This window comes from Rhincodon typus, chromosome 31 (genome assembly GCF_021869965.1).
Source record: "Rhincodon typus isolate 14 chromosome 31, sRhiTyp1.1, whole genome shotgun sequence".
NCBI classification, from domain to species: domain Eukaryota; kingdom Metazoa; phylum Chordata; class Chondrichthyes; order Orectolobiformes; family Rhincodontidae; genus Rhincodon; species Rhincodon typus.
Window position 1 is genome coordinate 7676392 of NC_063362.1, and position 17803 is coordinate 7694194.

Genomic DNA, 17803 nt, shown 5'->3' on the forward strand with positions numbered 1-17803 from the left:
TCATTGGCTGGATGGATGGCTTGTGATGCCAACAGAGTGGGCTCAATTCCCATACTGGCTGAGCTTCCCATGAAGGACTGTCCTCCACCTTTCCCTTCACCTGAGGTGTGGTGACCCTCCGGTTAAACCACCACCAGTCATCTCTCTCGCTCTCACTAATGAGAAAACTACCCTATGGTGTGTTAAGACTATGGTGAATTTACAATATCCTGATCTAATCATCATTCGTGTCTGTAGAATAATAACAAAGGCAACTGATTCCTAGATCATACTGCAAGCTGGCACAGTTTATTTAAGTCTTGTTGGAAGTTCTCTTCCTACCCTGTTCTTTTTTTGTCAGTGGTGACCCCATGCTAAGCCAGGATTCTCCCAACATTTTGGGGGTGGGCGGCGTCTTTGTTAATTTCCTCAGTTCAGCAATGAATATGGGTTCACTGACTTTGTTTTAACAATGAGGTTTATTCAAGCATGAAGGAGGAAGTGACAGTGGTAATGTCACTGGGTTGGTAGCCTAGAATTTCAGCTAATGCTCAGAAGACATGAGTTCAATCCTGTTGCATTTAAATCCAATTAATTAACTGGATTTAAAAGGTCAGTTGCAGTAATGGTGACAATGAAACCGTTACCAATTGTTTAAAAAAAAAATCTGGTTCACCAATGCCGCTTAAGAAAAGAAATGATCAGGCTTACAAACCTACAGCAATGCGGTTGACTCTCAACTGCCCTTTGCAATGGCCTAGCAAGCCACTCAGTTGTATCAAGCTGTAATGAAGTCTAAATGGGGTAAAACTGGAGAGACAGGCAGCGGCCTCAAGCAGCAGAAATAGCAACCGCCAACCCACGCTAACGTCTGAGCAATTGTGCCATGATTGGGAGAGCTGTCCCACAGACCAATCAAGCAGCAGGAGAATTGTACCTTTTGTAGACTGTGCCAGGATCCTACCTGTCCTTTGCCACCAGAGAAGGCAGCAGAATCGTATACAGGTAGGAGGGAGTTGCCCTCAGAATCCTCAACATTAACTCTGGACCTAAGAACTACCAAGATGTCACCAAACATGACAAATGAAATCTGATCACCACCTATGTACTATTTACCCCCAGTCTACCATTCCTGTCAAACTGTGGATCAAACTGGTTCAATGAAAAGTGCAGAAGCACGTTTCAGGAGCAGAAATGTGCATGTGAGGTATCACCCTGCTGAAACTACAATGCAAGATTACATGTTTGTCAAATAAGATAGTGATGGACGGGGCTAAGTGATCCCACAGTTAATGGATCAGATCTAAGCTCTGCTCTTCTGCCACATCCAGACATGAATGGTGTTGGACAACTCACTGGAGGAGGAGGTTCCACAAATATCCCCATCCTCAATGAGGAGAAACCCAGCACATCATCACAAAAGACCAGGCTGAAGCATTTGCATCCATCTTCATCCAGACTTAAATGGATGATCCCTCCTGGCTCTGTCGTGAGATCCCCAACATCACAGTTGGTAGTTTTCAGCCAATTCTGTTCATGACAAAATGGTTGAAAGCACTGGATGTTGCAAAGCATATGCGTTCTGAACGTTGCTCCTACAGCAAGGAGTTTGATACCATCATCCAATTAATCAATTTGATTGGTATTCTGTCTATGTTTCGACATTCACTCCCTTTCTCCTCCAGCCATGCACAGTATCACCCATAATCATAGAATCTCTACAGTGTGGACGCAGGCCATTTGGTCCAGCGAGTCCACACCAATCCTCTGATGAGCATCCCAGCCTGTAACCTTGCATTTCCCATGTTTAATCCACCTAACCAGCACATCCCTGGTTACTCTGGGCAATTTAGCATGGCCAGTCCACCTAACCGGCACATCTTTGGACTGTGGGAGGAAACCGGAGCACCCAGAGAAAACCCACGTAGATACGGGGAAAACGCACAAGTTCTGAACAGACAATCGCCCCAGGATGGAATTGAACCCAGGTCCCTGGCGCTGTGAGGCAGCAATGCTAACCACTGAGTCAGCATGCTGCCCCACAATGACTCACTAAGGCACCTCAGACAACACCTTGCTCTTCCATCACCCCTTCACATATAACGGCATTGACCAGGAGCTAAACTGGACCATCCATAATAAATACTGTGGTTACAAGAACAAGTCAGAGGCTGGGAATTCTGTGGCAAATAACTCACCACCTGATTCCTCAAAGCCTGTCCACTGTCAACAAGGCAGTAGTCGGGAGTGGGAAGGAATAAACTCCCCTTACCTGGATGAGATGTAGCTTCAACAATGGACAAATATCTCCTCACCATTTGGAATATTGCAGCCCACTTGATTGGCACCTCACCCACTGCCTTAGACATTCACTTGCTTCAACACCAATGCACAATGGCAGCATGTGTACCTCTTATAAGATGCACTACAGCAACTTACCACCAATCCCATGATAGCACCTTCCAAACTCATGATCTCCACCAGAAGACAAGGGCAGCAGATGCATGGGAACAAGTGCCCCTCTAAACTTCTCACCACCTTGACTGTGAACTGTATTACCATTCTGTCACTGTTGCTGAGTCCAAATCCTGGAGCTCCCTAAAAGCCCAGTGCCCCTACACCATGTGGACTGTAACCCTTTAAGAAGGCTGCTAGTCACCACCACCCTGAGGGTATTTAGGGATAGGCATTAAATACTGGCCCTGCCAATTGCACCCACATGACATGAAGAAAAATTTAAAAATCTTAACTGTCATACATTTGGAAGGATGTTATACTGATTGCTGTGTAAACCTAAGTACTGTCTTTTTAAAACTTTGGGCATTTCAAACCAGCTGTTCCCCTTGCCCTTTGGGAAAAGTAAATTTGTTTTCCAGTAAAACCCACATGACAGTAATACAGTGATAAACCTTACCCTGGGGTATTGAGGGCAACTGGAGTATCTGCCCATCATTCCCCAACACTCCCACTGCCCAAATCCATGGAGATCAGCTAATGCCGAAGAACCAAGATGCGGGATTATAAAGGTTTCTGAGTTTTGCATTTTCATGAAATTGATATCATCCTGAACCCTGCTACTCATCGTCTTACCAAGTCCCATTCCCTTAGCACCACTGTGCTCATGGCTTCCAGTTAAACCGTACTTTCACTTAGAAATTCTCATCCTTGTGTTCAAAACTCACCATGGCTTTGCCTTCGCTATTGTCTGTATCTCTGAAGTCCCACAGTCTTCTGGGAAATCTGTACTCATCTAATGCTGGCCTCTTGGGTGTCCCCATTTTAGTTATTCCACTTGTGGTAGTCATGCCTTTAGTTGTGTAGGGCCTAAGCCCTGGAATCACTTCTCTGTCTCTCTACCTCACTCCTCTCATCCTTTTAACTAACTCCTTACAACCTGCTTTTGGTCACATGGCCCATGATGTCCTTATGTGCCTTGGTGCGGGGCTTTGTTCTGAATTAAAACACTCCTGTGTAGTGCTTTGGGACTTCCTATTCCAGTAAGGGTGTTAAGTAAATACAAATGATTGTTGTCTCAATCCTACATTGTGCAGCACTATGATAGGATTTACATAAGATTCCTGTTCAAAATAACCTACGGGCACTGCCCCCTTTGAACCACCATACCGTTCTTCCCTCAGTGGTTAGCAATGCTGCCTCACAGCACCGCGGGCCCGGGTTCGATTCCACCCTCGGGCAACTATCTGTGTGGAGTTTGCGCATGCTCCCCATGTCTGCGTAGGTTTCCTCCGGGTGTTCCAGTTTCCTCCCACAGTCCAAAGATGTGCAGGGTAGGTGGATTGGCCATGCTAAATTTTCCATAATGTACACGGATGTGCAGGCTAGGTGGATTAGACACGGGAAATGCAGGGTTACAGGGATGGAATAGGGCACAGTGGGTCTGGGTGGGCTGCTGTTTGGAGGGTCAGTGTGGACTCAGTGGGGTGAATGGCCTTCTTCTGTACTCCTTGGGGATTCTATAAGTGCCAGGTTATTGGGGAGGCTGGTGGTGTAGTGGTAATGTCATTACATTAGCAACCCAGAACCCCAGGGATGTGGCTTTGTATCCCACCATGGCAGATGGTGAAATCTGAATTTAACAAAAACTCAGGAATAAAATATAAAGCTAGTTTACTGGTGATTACATAACCATTGACGATTATTGTAAAAATCTGTCTGGTTCATCAGTTTCCTTTAGGCAAAGAAACTGCTGTCCTTATCTGGTCTGGGCCTACATGTGACTCCAGACCCACAGAAATATGCTTGGCTTTTAACTGCTCTCTGGGCGATTAGGGATGGACAGTAAAAGCTGTCCCAGCCAGTGACCCCCACATCCCATGAAAGAATAAAAAAAAACTTTAATAACATCAATCCTAACTCCTCATCGTAATAGCTCATCCATGCTACAACAACAATTGGCCTTTCTGTAGTGCCTTTAATGCAGCAAAACATCCCGCAGAATCCCAAACAAAACCTGATCCTGATAGAATTCCAGAACAGATGGCTCAGGGAGCTGAAGGTGTGACCAGCGAGTTGGAGCAGTTAAAATCCGGGAAGTGAATAAAACCAGAATTAGAAGGGCACAGAGATCCTGGAGGGTTGAGCTACAATAAACAGTCAACACTACCAGGTGGTCATGTTTTTAGTACGACACTCAGAGATTGATTACAAAAAGTCTGGTTGGAAACTGGTGATGTTCCTGCAGCTCTCTGAATATTGGGCTTGGTTGCGTTCTATTGCAACATTGATTTCTGGTATTAGTCAGTTAGTAGGATCCACTGTATCCTTGTAGTGATCGCTTTAATAATAACCTGCATTCCATATTAGTCACACAAGAGCATTTCACTTCATGGGTGAGGCTCCTTTATCACACTGTCCACTTCTGCAGATGGAATATGTTGGCGAGAGATCACCGTGCGGGGGGGGGGGGGGGGGGGGGGGGGGGGGGTGGTGCGGTGGTGAGTGTAAGGCTGGGGTCACGGAAATCCAAAATGTTATCGGGGAAAAGCTGAGACCTTTGCTAATCATAAATGCAAGTGTTGCAGACTGAAAGCAAACACTGTGCTTTTCAGTGTGCAATGGCTTCTGGCAATGTATTTGTGGTGTTGGTGAAGGGCTGAAGTATTCACATATCTTGGCTGCTGAGGCGGAGAAATATAAATTGAAAGGAAAATGAATGTTCTTGCCTCCTCGCAGACCTCCTGAGGGCCCGGCAAGAAGCAGTTGCTGCCGTTCGGAACTCCAGTGCCATGGAGCCTCACATCCCATCTTCAAGTAGTTCATCGAGTCAGAGGAGAAAGCAGGGACTCCCCCAGCACAGAGATGCACACTTTAACGAGAGGTCAGTGTCAACTCTGTCATCGCCTTGTTGCAGCAGGTTCTGTTTCGTGAATACAGAGATATCCGTCGTTTGCTTTCAGTCATTTGAAACTTCTTCCTAAAGAGAAATCCACATTACTTTCTGTGAAATGTAGCATCAGTATTTAGACATGTGGCGATTTTGTTTTCTTTTTCGTTTCTGGTCTTTCTTAAACAGTTGTTCTAACCATAATTGTGAACCTATGCCAATTCCCACCCCTTTTCAAGTTGGAGAGGGTTCAGAAAACGTTTACCAGGATGGTGCTGGAAATGGAGGGTTTGAGTTGTAAAAAAAATAGGCTGGGACTTCTTTCACTGGAGAGAAGGAGGGTTGAGGGGGTGACCTTTATAGAGGTTTATAAAATCATGAACGGCACTGATAAGGTGAATAGCAATGGTCTTTTCTCTAAGGTGGGGGAGTTCAAAACTAGGGGGCTTATTTTTAAAGTGAGAGGAGAAAGTTTTAGAAAAACATAAGGGACAACGTTGTTTTACGCGGTGGTTCATATGCGGGATGAACTGCCAGAGAAAGTGATGGATGCAGGTACAGTTACAACATTTATAAGACATCTGGATAAGTAAATGAATAGGAAAGGTTTGGAGAGATATGGGCATGTGGGACTAGTTTAGTTTGGGAACATGGTTGACGTAGACTTTTTTATTCTTTATGCATTCACGGGATGAGGGCGTCGCTGGCTTTGCAGTATTTATTGCCCATCCCTAACTGCCCAGAGGGCAGTCCAGAGTCAGCCACATTGCTGTGGGTCTGGGGTCACATGTAGGCCTGACCAGGTAAGGATGGCAGTTTCCTTCCCAAAGGGTCTGTTTCCGTGCTGTATCAATCTCCCATGCGTGCATTTATTTTCTTAGATCCATTTTCCTCCATTTGCAATCGCTATTACCCTGAGTTTAACAAATTGAGCACTAAGTATCTTAGGTTTTATCACACATGGCTGACATTTACATTCTGAAATCATTGAGACGTTCAGCAGGGTGGAATTTTTTTTTGAGCCTCTTTGAATGCCGTAAGAGTGAGGAGCTAAGATGGTTTGTACTAAACGGGCATCGAAGATTCATGGAGAAAGAGTACAAATAATAGCAGTTAGGAACTAATCAGCACCTTTCCTCTGACAAAGTGTGCATGGGTCCTTCATAGGAGAAGAAATGGATAACCAGTTTGACACACAGTCAGAGGAAGACCAGTCATTTGAAAGCTCCGGTAGGGAGTTGGGTTTTAAGGAGCAGAGAGAGCTGGTGAGGTTTAGCAAGGGAATGCCAGAGCTTTATGGGTCTCAGACAGCTGAAAGCTGACGGATGGAAGTAAATGACTTGTGAATAAAAGAAGCAAAAGAGAACAGTATATTGTTTCTTCAAATTACCAACAGAACTTGGAGTTGCTACCGTTAGAGATGAAAGACAGAATGTAACTCCCTGCAGTTAGGTACGGTAAAGTCCTTACGTTAACCTCAGTGAGACTCTCACCCACTAAGAACACTTTTTTTTCAGACTTTTTTTGCCCCTGTCTCCTATTTTGATTATTTGTTTTATTTTTTTTTGCTTTGCAGTTTGGCCCTGGATAGGCACACCCATCACAGCCCAACGCTCACCATCTACCATGCACCAGACAGTGATTATTTTTTTAATTATTATTTTTTTTTGCTGCCCTCCTGTTTCCAAATAAAGCTAGGAGAGCTGGGGATATTCATATGAAATGGTTTTTGATCCTGGTTCATTGCTGTGGCTTGGAGGCTCTCTGCATTTTAGACTGTGTGAAAAGTAATTTGATTCCTACCTAGCAGGGGAATAAGTTGAGGTTGGTGTGACCGCAGGCTGGGGAAGCAACACATGCTTGTCTTAGCTGGCAACAATCTGGAACGGAACTCTTTCCTTTCCTGGGGAGGTCTGCCCTTTAAGTACTGAGTATCGACTCTGCTCCTTTCCCGAGTTTAGTTTTATCTGGCTGCATTGGAGCTATTCCCTTAGACAATGTTTTGACTGAACAAACCATCTGTTTAGTGCCCTTTTTGAATGCACTTGACCGTCACACAGCACTTCACAAGCAGGGAACTGGTTTTGTTTGCAAATGGAATGGCCAATCTGACCAGACCAGCCATTGGAATGAATGAACCATTCCTGCTGATTTTTAAATCTGTTGAGGGGAGAATGTTGACTGGAACTGGGGGCATGGTTTAAACATAAAGCCTCTTCCATTTAAGATGGAGGTAAGGAGGAATCTTTTCTCCAGAAGTTTTGGCAGAGGTAGATAGATTCTTGACTCGCAAGGGATTCAGTGGTTGTCACTGGTAATTGTGTGTGGAATTGAGGCTATGGTCAGATCAGTCTTGATCTTATTGAGCAGGGTCAAAGGGCTGAATGGCCTGCTCATGCTCCTAATTCATGTATTCCTATGGGACTCCTTGCTGTTTGTTACATGGTGCTCTGGGCTTTTGTACATCCACCAGTGTAACAGGCAGAGGGGGCCTCAGTATAAAAGCATCTTTATGTGCAAATGTCTCCTCTGATACTAAATGTCCCTTTAGAAATAAGACCATAAGAAATAGGAACAAGAGTAGGCCATTCGGCCCTTCAAGCCTTTTCTGCTGTTCGATAGGATTGTGACTGATCTGACATTGTGTCAGACATCAAAGTCTTGAATAGGTTTATTTTTAAATTTTGGATTAGTTTATTTGGGTTAATTTTTTTAACATATATAAGGGGAGGAAAACACAGGATCAGGAAGCAGTCTTCCAGCCGCCAACTCGGGTTGACTATTCAGCCAGATCACAACGAATCTGTGACTTCATGCCATGATTTCCTAACCCTTATTGCCTAACCAACCAAAATCTATCAATTGTCTTTTACAAATTCTCAATTGACCATCAGTGACAATATCTTTTCCAGCTGGGTTTCCACTAGGTGTGATCACGAAGTTTATAAGGGCTGGGGAATGCCAGGGAAGGTACAGGAATGGTTAGAGATAGTAAGAACTGCCAATGCTGGAGTCAGAGATAACACTGTGGACTTGGAGGAACACAGCAGGCCCGGCAGCATCAGAGGAGCAGGAAAGTTGACATTTCGGGTTGGGACCTTTCTTCAAAAATGGCCCCATTTTTGAAGAAGGGTCTCTATCTGAAATGTCAACTTTCCTGCTACCTGGTCTGTTGTGCTCCTCCAGCTGCACAGTGTTATCACAGGAATGGTTAGACTCAGTTTTCATTCCGCTCTGATGAGGCACAATTGTAAAGGATTTTGTGTAGCAGTGGCAACAAAAAGTCCATTTTTTAAAGGATGGGTTTGCACAAGGATGTCTTCTTACTGTGTCACTGTACATACACACACAGCCATAGGGGACTTGGGGAAAATATAAGTGCTACTGCTGGGACCCCTTTTTGGGTACAGTGCTAATGTGGGTCAATTTTAAAAAGAAAAAAACAGGCATTTGAGATTCTCATTAGTGTAGGGACTGGCTCTGAGTTGGTTGGTCAGAGTCCATGTAATGTGCACATGTAAATAAAGGGTGACTCGGTGATGGGATACTGGCATCTGTGGAGCTATTTCAGTGGCGATGAGAGAAAACAGTACGCTCCTTTAAAAAAAGGGGGAAAAACAAATTGAAGGACTGGGTTTATGACTTTGTTAACATGAATTCTTGTCCTACCTCAATGAGGCCTATCTCCCAGGCCTATTGAATCACTCATTCCTGCCCTGGTGTGACTTGTCCTGCTTTATATACCACCGGCTTCCTCAAATGCATCTGTAGAAAGGCTCACGTTGGGGGAAAATGTGAAAAAAATCTTTGAAAATGACGTGTCGACAAAGGGGCCTATTGATTTTATTGACTCAAGGCATCGAGAAGGGATAAGACTGTAAGAAATAGGAACAGGAGTAGGCCATTCAGCCCTTCGAGCCTGCTCCACCATTCAATAAAATCATGGCTGATCCAACATTCCTCACTTCCGCTTTCCTGCATTTTCCCACATTTTCCCCATAACCCTTGATTCCTCTACGGATCAGGATTCTATCTATCTCAGCCTCGTATTATTATTGATTATAAGATTATATTGATAAACTCAGAATTTCCACAATCCGGGGGTACCTCGGATCAGAAATATCAGACTCCAGCTGGGAATCAATAGCAGAAAACCGAACTTCAAATGAGTCGGTTATGAGTGGCATGACTCTGGCGTTGTATTCCAAAAATTGTTGACTCAGTCCAAGACTGTGTGGATTGTCTTCAAGAAGCAGCTTACTCCACACAATGCGAACAATATTAGGTGAAGTGTGATGAATTATAGCTTTCCTTGTGTGTTGTGGTGTTTAAAAGCTGTCAGGAATAGGTATGTAATAAAATAGACGAATGGCTCCCACTAAACAAATGTGAAAGCAGAGACTATCAAATTAACCACTAAATGCAATACCTTTCCATCAGATTACAGAATGAAATCGGATTAAAGATTTACAACTATGATGCAGATTTAATAAATCAAATACTTTGGATGTGTATGGAGCTTTTGTTATTGATTTTATTTTCCGCTTATTCCAAACGAAGTTACTTTGGTTTTAGTCTCGTTTGTTATCTGTATTGTATTTTTGAAATCATTTTTCACATCTATCCCATGTTTTTGAAAAAAAAACACATTTATTAATAAACATTAATATATGGTCAGCTTTTGAAGAACAAAAGAATGTGGTAACTTGGAGGTGGCAGAGTTTTGGAGGGGGGCAGTTTCTATTTGAGTGTGGGGGGAGTGAGAGTAAGAATATAAAGGGCAGGATTACTTTATGGGATAGCTGGGTACAAAGACAGAAGGTATGCAGAAAGTCATGATGGGTTCCATTTCTAACACTAAAATTAGCTAATTAAAGCTTTCCAAGAGATCTATTAAGTTTTTTTTTGTTTCAGAAAAAGATCACTTGTTCATTTATCAGCAAATAACTTTGATTCTTGTAATTGACGTTCCTGACATCATTACTTTTCCTGTAGCATTATAAACCATACTTTCCAGATTTGTAATTTTTTTTCAAGAGAAATATTTGACATGCCGAAAGCTAGATTGGGAGTGTCTATGTAGTAATCAGATACTCCCTTAAAATTCCATCTGTGCGTCCTGGGGAGTGCACCACAGGGAACAGTCTGAGTTGCAAACAGTGGCGTGGATTCTGTGTTTTGCTTTTTTTTTAAAAAAAAGGGAATAATTGCCCACAAAGGAATTCCTGGTATTAGTTACAGCAGCAATATAACCCTCAGCATTACAGGAACAGTACATCAGCACCATCAACCCAGTCAAGCCTGATCCTCAACTGGTTATAACCATTCCTGGACTTAAATCGGTTGGCAGGGCCTGAACATTAATGATTACATTTGTTTTTTGTTATTTAAGACAGTCCTGCCCATTGAACGATATTGGCTAATGTATATAACACGCCAGACAGTTCTGTTCAGCCTCTCTTCCAACAGCATGTTTAGGTTTGAATGGATCAGACGATTTGCCATCTTTTTATTGCTTACCTTTTATCTTGTGTCTCAATCATTTATAATTATTTAGTGTTTCACCTTTTTCTTTTGGTTTCCCAAGGTAAGAGAAGTCAGTTCCGAGGAAGAGAACAATATTCCATCGAATATAAGCCTCAGCACAGCCCCTTATCCTGCTTCAGCAGTATTTCTTAACCGTGATGCTTCTGGAATGTTCTCTCCATTGTACTAATACAATATTATCACCTTTAACATTGGGCCTTCACATTTGATAACTTTACAGAAGGGGAGACCTCTTTTCAGTAGGCTAGACTTGGATATGGCTCCATTGATAGCTCTCTGACATTGGAGTCTGAAGGTTGTGTGTTTGGGGGGGTACGTGCGAATGATGCTCCCCTGTCTGAGGTGTTATCCTGCTGCTGACACGCAAAACTGAGGCCCCCTTTGACCTCTTGGGTGGAAATAAATGAATCCGTGGCACTACTGGGGGAAGGAAAAGGAAAGAGTAAATTCTCACGAATGCCATGTCCAGCATCCCTAAAGTAGCTTGTAACACTGTTTGTAGAATCTTGCAGTGCGCACTGTGGCTGTTGTGCTTAGAATCATAGAATCCCTACAAATGCAGGCCATTCAGCCCATTGAGTCGACACCGACCCTCCGAAGAGCATCCCACCCAGACCTACCCCCCTGCGCTATCCCCATAACCCTGCATTTACCATGGCTAATCCACCCAACCTGCACATCTTTGGACCGTGGGAGGATGTACAAACTCCACACAGACAGTCACTTTATGGTGGAATCGATCCCGGGTCTCTGGTGCTGGTATGCAGCAGTACTAACCACTGAGCCACTGTGCCACCTCTTAGGTGATAACAATAACTCTTTTGGAAAAGTACTGTAAGGTGCTTTGGAATGTCCTGAAAAGTATTCTTTTTATCTCCTTTCTGTTTCCTTTCTCATCTCTCCTCCCTCCCTCTCCTTTTCTTCTGTCATTTCTTGCTGTCTCTCCTCTTGCCATCTCGCTCTCTCTCTCGCGCCCTCTCTCTCGTGCCCTCTCTCTCTCGCGCTGTCTCTCTCTCTCGCGCCCTCTCTCTCTCGCGCTGTCTCTCTCTCTCGTGCCCTCTCTCTCTCGCGCTGTCTCTCTCTCTCGTGCCCTCTCTCTCTCGCGCTGTCTCTCTCTCTCGTGCCCTCTCTCTCTCGCGTTGTCTCTCTCTCTCGCGCCCTCTCTCTCTCGCGCCCTCTCTCTCTCACACACCTGGATGTGTAAGTACTGATGTTGAAGGACATTCTGATGAGATGAGGAAATAATATCTAAATGCAGAAACAGATAATACCTAACAAAGTATTGGAGGAACAGAGTGGCCATGAAAACTGCACAATAAATGTTTTGGACCTGATTGATGTAAGAGGCAATACCATGCGCTAACCTACTTTTCTGTCCAGTCCCCTTGTCTATGTGCGTTTCAATAGATGTCAAAGCTTTTCAATTTAATTGTCAGTTACCACACATTAATACAGGAGTTGGGACGTCATGTTGCAGCTGTACAGGACATTAGTGAGGCCACTTTTGGAATACTGCATACAATTCTGGTCGACTTTTTATAGGAAGGGTGTTGTTACATTTGAGAGGGTGCAGAAACAATTTACAAGGATGTTACCAGGACTGGAGGGTCTGATTTATAGGGAAGAGGCTGAATAGGTGTTTTTCTCTGGATCATTGGAGACTGAGGCATGACCTTACGGAGGTTTATAAAATCATGAGGGGTATGGATAGGATGAATAGCCAAGGTCTTTTTTTTTCCCCAGGGTGGGGGAGTCCAAAACTAGAGGGCATAGGTTTAAGGTGAGAGGGGAAAGATTTTAAAATGGACCTGAGGGGTAACTTTTTCACATGGAGCGTGTTGCTTGTATGGAATGAGCTGCCAGAGGAAGTGGTGGAGGCTGGTACAATTACAACATTTAAAAAGACATCTGGACAGGTACATGAATGGGAAGGGTTTAGAGGGATATGGGCCAAATGTTGGCAAATGAGACTCGGTTAGATTGGGATGTCTAGTCAGCACAGACGAGCTGGACCGAAGGGTCTGTTTCCTTACTGTGTGACTTTATTACTGGTTCTGTCAGAAACCAGGAGGTGTCATGTCTGTGTATGGTCACCACCTGAACACCTGAAATGATCCTCAAAGTCTAGACTCTTGACTGTCATAATTTTGAGAGTTTTCACTCAATGCTAAAAGGATTCAGATATTGTGTAATTGCTCCGTTCTCAGCCTCTGTGTCTAGTTCAATGTGCATTCAACCACCCACACACCCCTTCCTCTCCTGCCCTCAGCCTTTAGTTTGGTACAAGCAACTGAGCAGTTTAAATTTGTCACCTTTTTGAGAAGAGGTCATGCGGTGGAGTTGCCGAATTGCATTTCAAAGCAAGAATTTGGGACCAAAGGCTTGCAACCGTGAACACTAAAATGCTGATGCATGTATTAGACGAACCTCACTCGGAGAGTAATCAGTGTTTCAAATGGTCTGTTAAGGAAAGCAGTCAAGACAAAACACGAGGGTCATTCAGAATGAACATTGGGTACTCGCATTTGACAGTCAGGCTACGAGGGATTTAACAGGAGAATAGGGTGCTAGAGAGAGGGACATTATAAAGAAAGGGTATGAAACGGAAGAGTTTCAGTCGGTAGAATGACCCTTGTTTAACCTTGAAGTCAGCTGATTCAGTGACCTTTGTACCAAATGTGAGCATCCCTTGAGGCAGTTTGGTAAGACTTCTGGGAAACTGGGATGACCATGTTGGACGGTGACTGGCAAGTGGTGGGGGAAGAGGGTTACAGGCGGTAAAGCTGACAGCATGTCAGGTGGGACCGCTCCCTATGATTACAGCTAATTACAATCACATGTACGCTGCCTCCTTGCCTTTACCATGCAGGTTTAATTGCGTGTTATTCATCTGCAGGTTGTCCACAATGGCAGAAGTGATCGGCAAGCTGTAGCTCCTCAGGCCCTGTGACCTGTCGAGGGTGGGGGGGCTTGGCTAATTGTGGGCCCCCAGAGATTACGGCGGGTGATTACACAGTTCAGAGTGTAATTACATAAGCAATGCTTGGCTGCTGCCCCCAGCTCAGAGGCTAAGGTCACAAGCTGTGCTACCTGAGATTAATCTCAGCTGCCAGCAAGTGCAAGGTACTCGCAGAGCACTTATGTGATTAGCATTAACATTCAGTAGCATCAAATCGATTAGTAGCTTCTCTCAGACAGTCGTGCTGCACAATTAGTTTAGAGGTGCAATGGGAGCATCTTTATTACAGTACCATCATTTTCATCTTGTCAGATTTTAACACCCTCAATATTAACAACTGACAATCAAAAGCCTCAAATCAAAATAGATTTTTAAGAATAGATAGACGATGGGACTTAGCAAATGACTGGTGCTGAAAAATTCTCATTTTTAAGCATTGTGTTTCTTCAGATTTTGCTTAGAAGAAACACGTTGTTGAAGCCTTTTGTCTTGCACTAATTGGGACCAACGCAAGAATGCCAATTTTCAAATAATGACCGTAACTTCTTTGACAGGAGAGAAGGCTTCTTATTGGTTGACCGAACAATTTGGTCAACCAAGGTGTAGCCATAGAGAAGGTCCTAGTCAAATTCAAGAAAGGTGCAAGCCCTGAGCATAATCCTTTTGTTTACAGAGAATGGGTTCCTGGGTATGAATGTATGTCACTTTTCTAGCAAGTGTAAATGAGTAAACATAAAACCTCTACATTCGGCCCACTGAGTCTGCACCAACCCTCCGAAGGGTATCCCACCCATACCCAACCCATCCCCATAACTTGCCATGGCTAACCCACCTTGCCCGCACATTCCTGGAGATTATGGGGCAAGTTAGCATGGCCTATCCACCTAAACTGCACATTCTTCAGACCATGGTGGGGGAAACCAGAGCACGTGGTGCAAAACCACACAGACACGGGGACAACTTGCAAACTCCACACCCTAGGCTGGAATTGAACCTGGCTCCCTGGCACTGTGAGGCAGCAGTGCTAACCACTGAGCCACTGTGATGTGAACAATGCTGCAAGCTTGACTGATCTCTTAAATTGTCAGTTTTGTAGCTACTAGGGTACACAGAATTGTGACATTTTCTGGAAAAGTTAAAATCTGTGTACCACTCATTCTTTTACCAGAATATATTTTCAAGAACTCAGTAGTTTGTGGATTGTTGTATGTCTTGACAGTATAGTGGTGTTGTGAAAATACCCTGGTTCATGTCTATCAGAGACAGTCAGAACTGCTGATGCTGGAGTCAGAGATAACACAGTGTGGAGCTGGAGGAGCACAGCAGGAAAGCTGACGTTTAATGGCCCTGACCCGAAATGTCGACTTTCCTGCTCCTCTGATACTGCCTGACCTGCAATGTTCCTCCAGCTTCACACTGTGTTATCTCTGGTTCATGTCTATGATCACTGATGGTAAGATGGAGTTAAGATATAGCTCAGACCTGATCTAATGGAACGATGACCAGTCTTGAGGGGCCAGATGGCCTCCTCCAGTTTCGATCTGTTGGGACCAGCTAGTGTATGGCGGAGTGTTGTGCCAGTTTGCAGGGAAAGGAGGTGGGACACTTTACGTCTTTAATCTGTGTCCTTGATATTAGTTGCTTTGCACTTTGGTTTTGCTTGTCCAGGAAGGGAGTTCTGATGACTCAAGAGTTTCTGAGGGCAATGGCGAATGGGTTTATCTTGTATTTTCCCAAATTCAGATGCAATTTGTGATTGGTTTTTTGGTGACATTGGATGGTCACAATGCAGAAGAAGGCTGTTCAGCCCCTTATACCTGTTCACAAGAACTATTCAGCAAGCCCTACTCCTTTACCCATTCCCCTTAGCCTGGATTTTTTTTTCTCTATTTAGATAATGACCCAGTTCCCTTTTGAAAGTTGAGAGAACCTGCCTCCACCCCACACTCAGACAATGCATTCTAGACATTAACCACACACTGCATGAAAAACGGAGAACAGAATAATGGTACTTCTCGAGGCCATTCAACTCCTCCAACCTGCTACTACACCATCCCATCTTTTTGTGAGTTACTAATGAATCTCCCTCCATGTGCTTAGCGGGCATTGCACACCTGATCATCGCAATTCATCTGTTCTTCTTTTAAAAAAAGAACAAAGTTCTTCTTCACTCTGATCGTTCTGTCAATTACTTGAGATTTGTAAGGCCTCTGGTTGCCAATCCTCCTGACATCAGCGGTAAAGGTAACATTGCAGTTGTTTCGGAGGGACTAAAGGCTGCTGGCTCATTAGAGGGAGATGACAAATGGTGATTTCACCCCCAGTTTAAGCAAAGGGTGAAGTTAAGAAGGCAGCACTTTGGTGGTAACCTCAGACAATGCAGGAATTGCTAGCAGCAGCAACAGCTTATTTTGATTAAACCCCTTGTAATTTTTGAACACCTCTGTTTGAATCTCTACTTAATCTTCTGTGCTGTAAGGAGAATAATCCCAGATTCTCCAGCATCTCAACATAATTAAAGGACAAGTTGCACTGCCGAATACATCAGGTAAAGTTGGCTTATTGAACACTGTGTGCCTATTCACTCTGAGACCCATTAGTACCACCCCCTGCACTTTAAATGGGATCATTTAGCAGCACATTCTCCTTCTGATTTAATGAAATATGGGAAGCGGTGAATGAAAGACAGTTATTCTTACTTCAGAGGTGCACTGTTTATAATTCATGCTTCCTGCAATAATTACCTCATTAAGCGAAACCAAGCCATGAGGATAAATAACATTTAAATGTAAATTAATGAAAAGCAAGCGGCTTCTGAGGTCTGGCCGAATTTTGTTGAATATTTTTGCTTTATTTCCACTCTCTGGCATTAAAGCAATGCCGGGGGTGAGGTGGAGTCAATGATTAAGCAGGTGTAATTCTTGCTAGCAGGTCCGTCAGTGGGTCAGCAATGAATCAAACTGCATCTTTATTTTGAAAACCAGATCACTGTCACTGGGCTAATAATGCAGATCAGTAGGCTAATGCTACAGGGACATGCATTCGAGTCCCACCACAGCTGGTAGTGAAATCTGTATTCCTTTGAAAATACGGAATAAAAAGCCAGCCTGGTAATAACAGCCTTCAATTGTCATTTTTTTTTTTTTAAAAAAAAAACAAACATCTGGTTCACTGATGTCCTTTAGGAAAGGACATCTGCCATTCTTAAAATAAGACAAAGAGCTGGAGATTTGGAACCAACAGAAATTGTTGCAACTGTGGGGAGAATTGAGGAGACAAAACAGATGTGCTTTGTGGAACACCTGTGCTCAATCTGTAAAAATGACCCCGAGTTTCCAGTTGCCTGCTACTTCAACACACCACTGTGTTCCCTGGCTAACATTTTGTCTTGGTCAGTTGCAGTGCTCCAGGAAGGCTGAACACGTGCTGGAAGAACAGCATCTCCTCTTCCACTGAGGCACCTTTTTATAGCCTTCAATATTGAGTTTAACAATTTTAGAACATGACCACGCCTCCTTTATAACTTACCGCACAAGCCCAGGTCCTGACAGGCAATTAGTTGCTTCCAGCACAGCCTCTCCATTTCAACTGCACATTGCGCCCATCATTACCCACCTAGCTTTTCCTTCTTTAAAGCCAGGAAGGTCCGCGGTTGCTGGAAATCACAAACAAAAACCAAAATTGCTGGAAGATCTCAGCAGGTCTGGCAGCATCTGTGGAGAGAAATCAGAGACAATGTTTCAGGTCCAGTGACCCTTTTCCAGAACTGACGTAGCTAGGAAAACATTTTTTATGCAGAAGCATCTCTTTTATTTTTATTCACCGGCAATCCCTTTGTCTGCCTACCCTTTCTTCTGTCTGGGCACCCACTTCACCTATCCTCCAAAACCCCTCTCTCCCCAAGTAGCATAAATACCACCATTTCCTAGTTGCTTCAAATCTGCCATCCTTACCTGGTCTGGCTTACATGTGAC

General features: G+C 43.9%; 1 protein-coding gene across 8 annotated transcripts in view; it reads left to right on the forward strand.

Moving 5' to 3' along the window:
• Nucleotides 1-17803, forward strand: part of samd11 (sterile alpha motif domain containing 11) — a 280049-nt gene that overhangs the window by 205947 nt on the left and 56299 nt on the right. For all 8 annotated transcript variants that reach the window (XM_048615172.1, XM_048615168.1, XM_048615167.1 and 5 more), the window contains one exon: nt 5173-5317. In XM_048615172.1, the coding sequence (XP_048471129.1) occupies nt 5173-5317 (145 nt within the window). The remainder of the gene's footprint in view (nt 1-5172; nt 5318-17803) is intronic.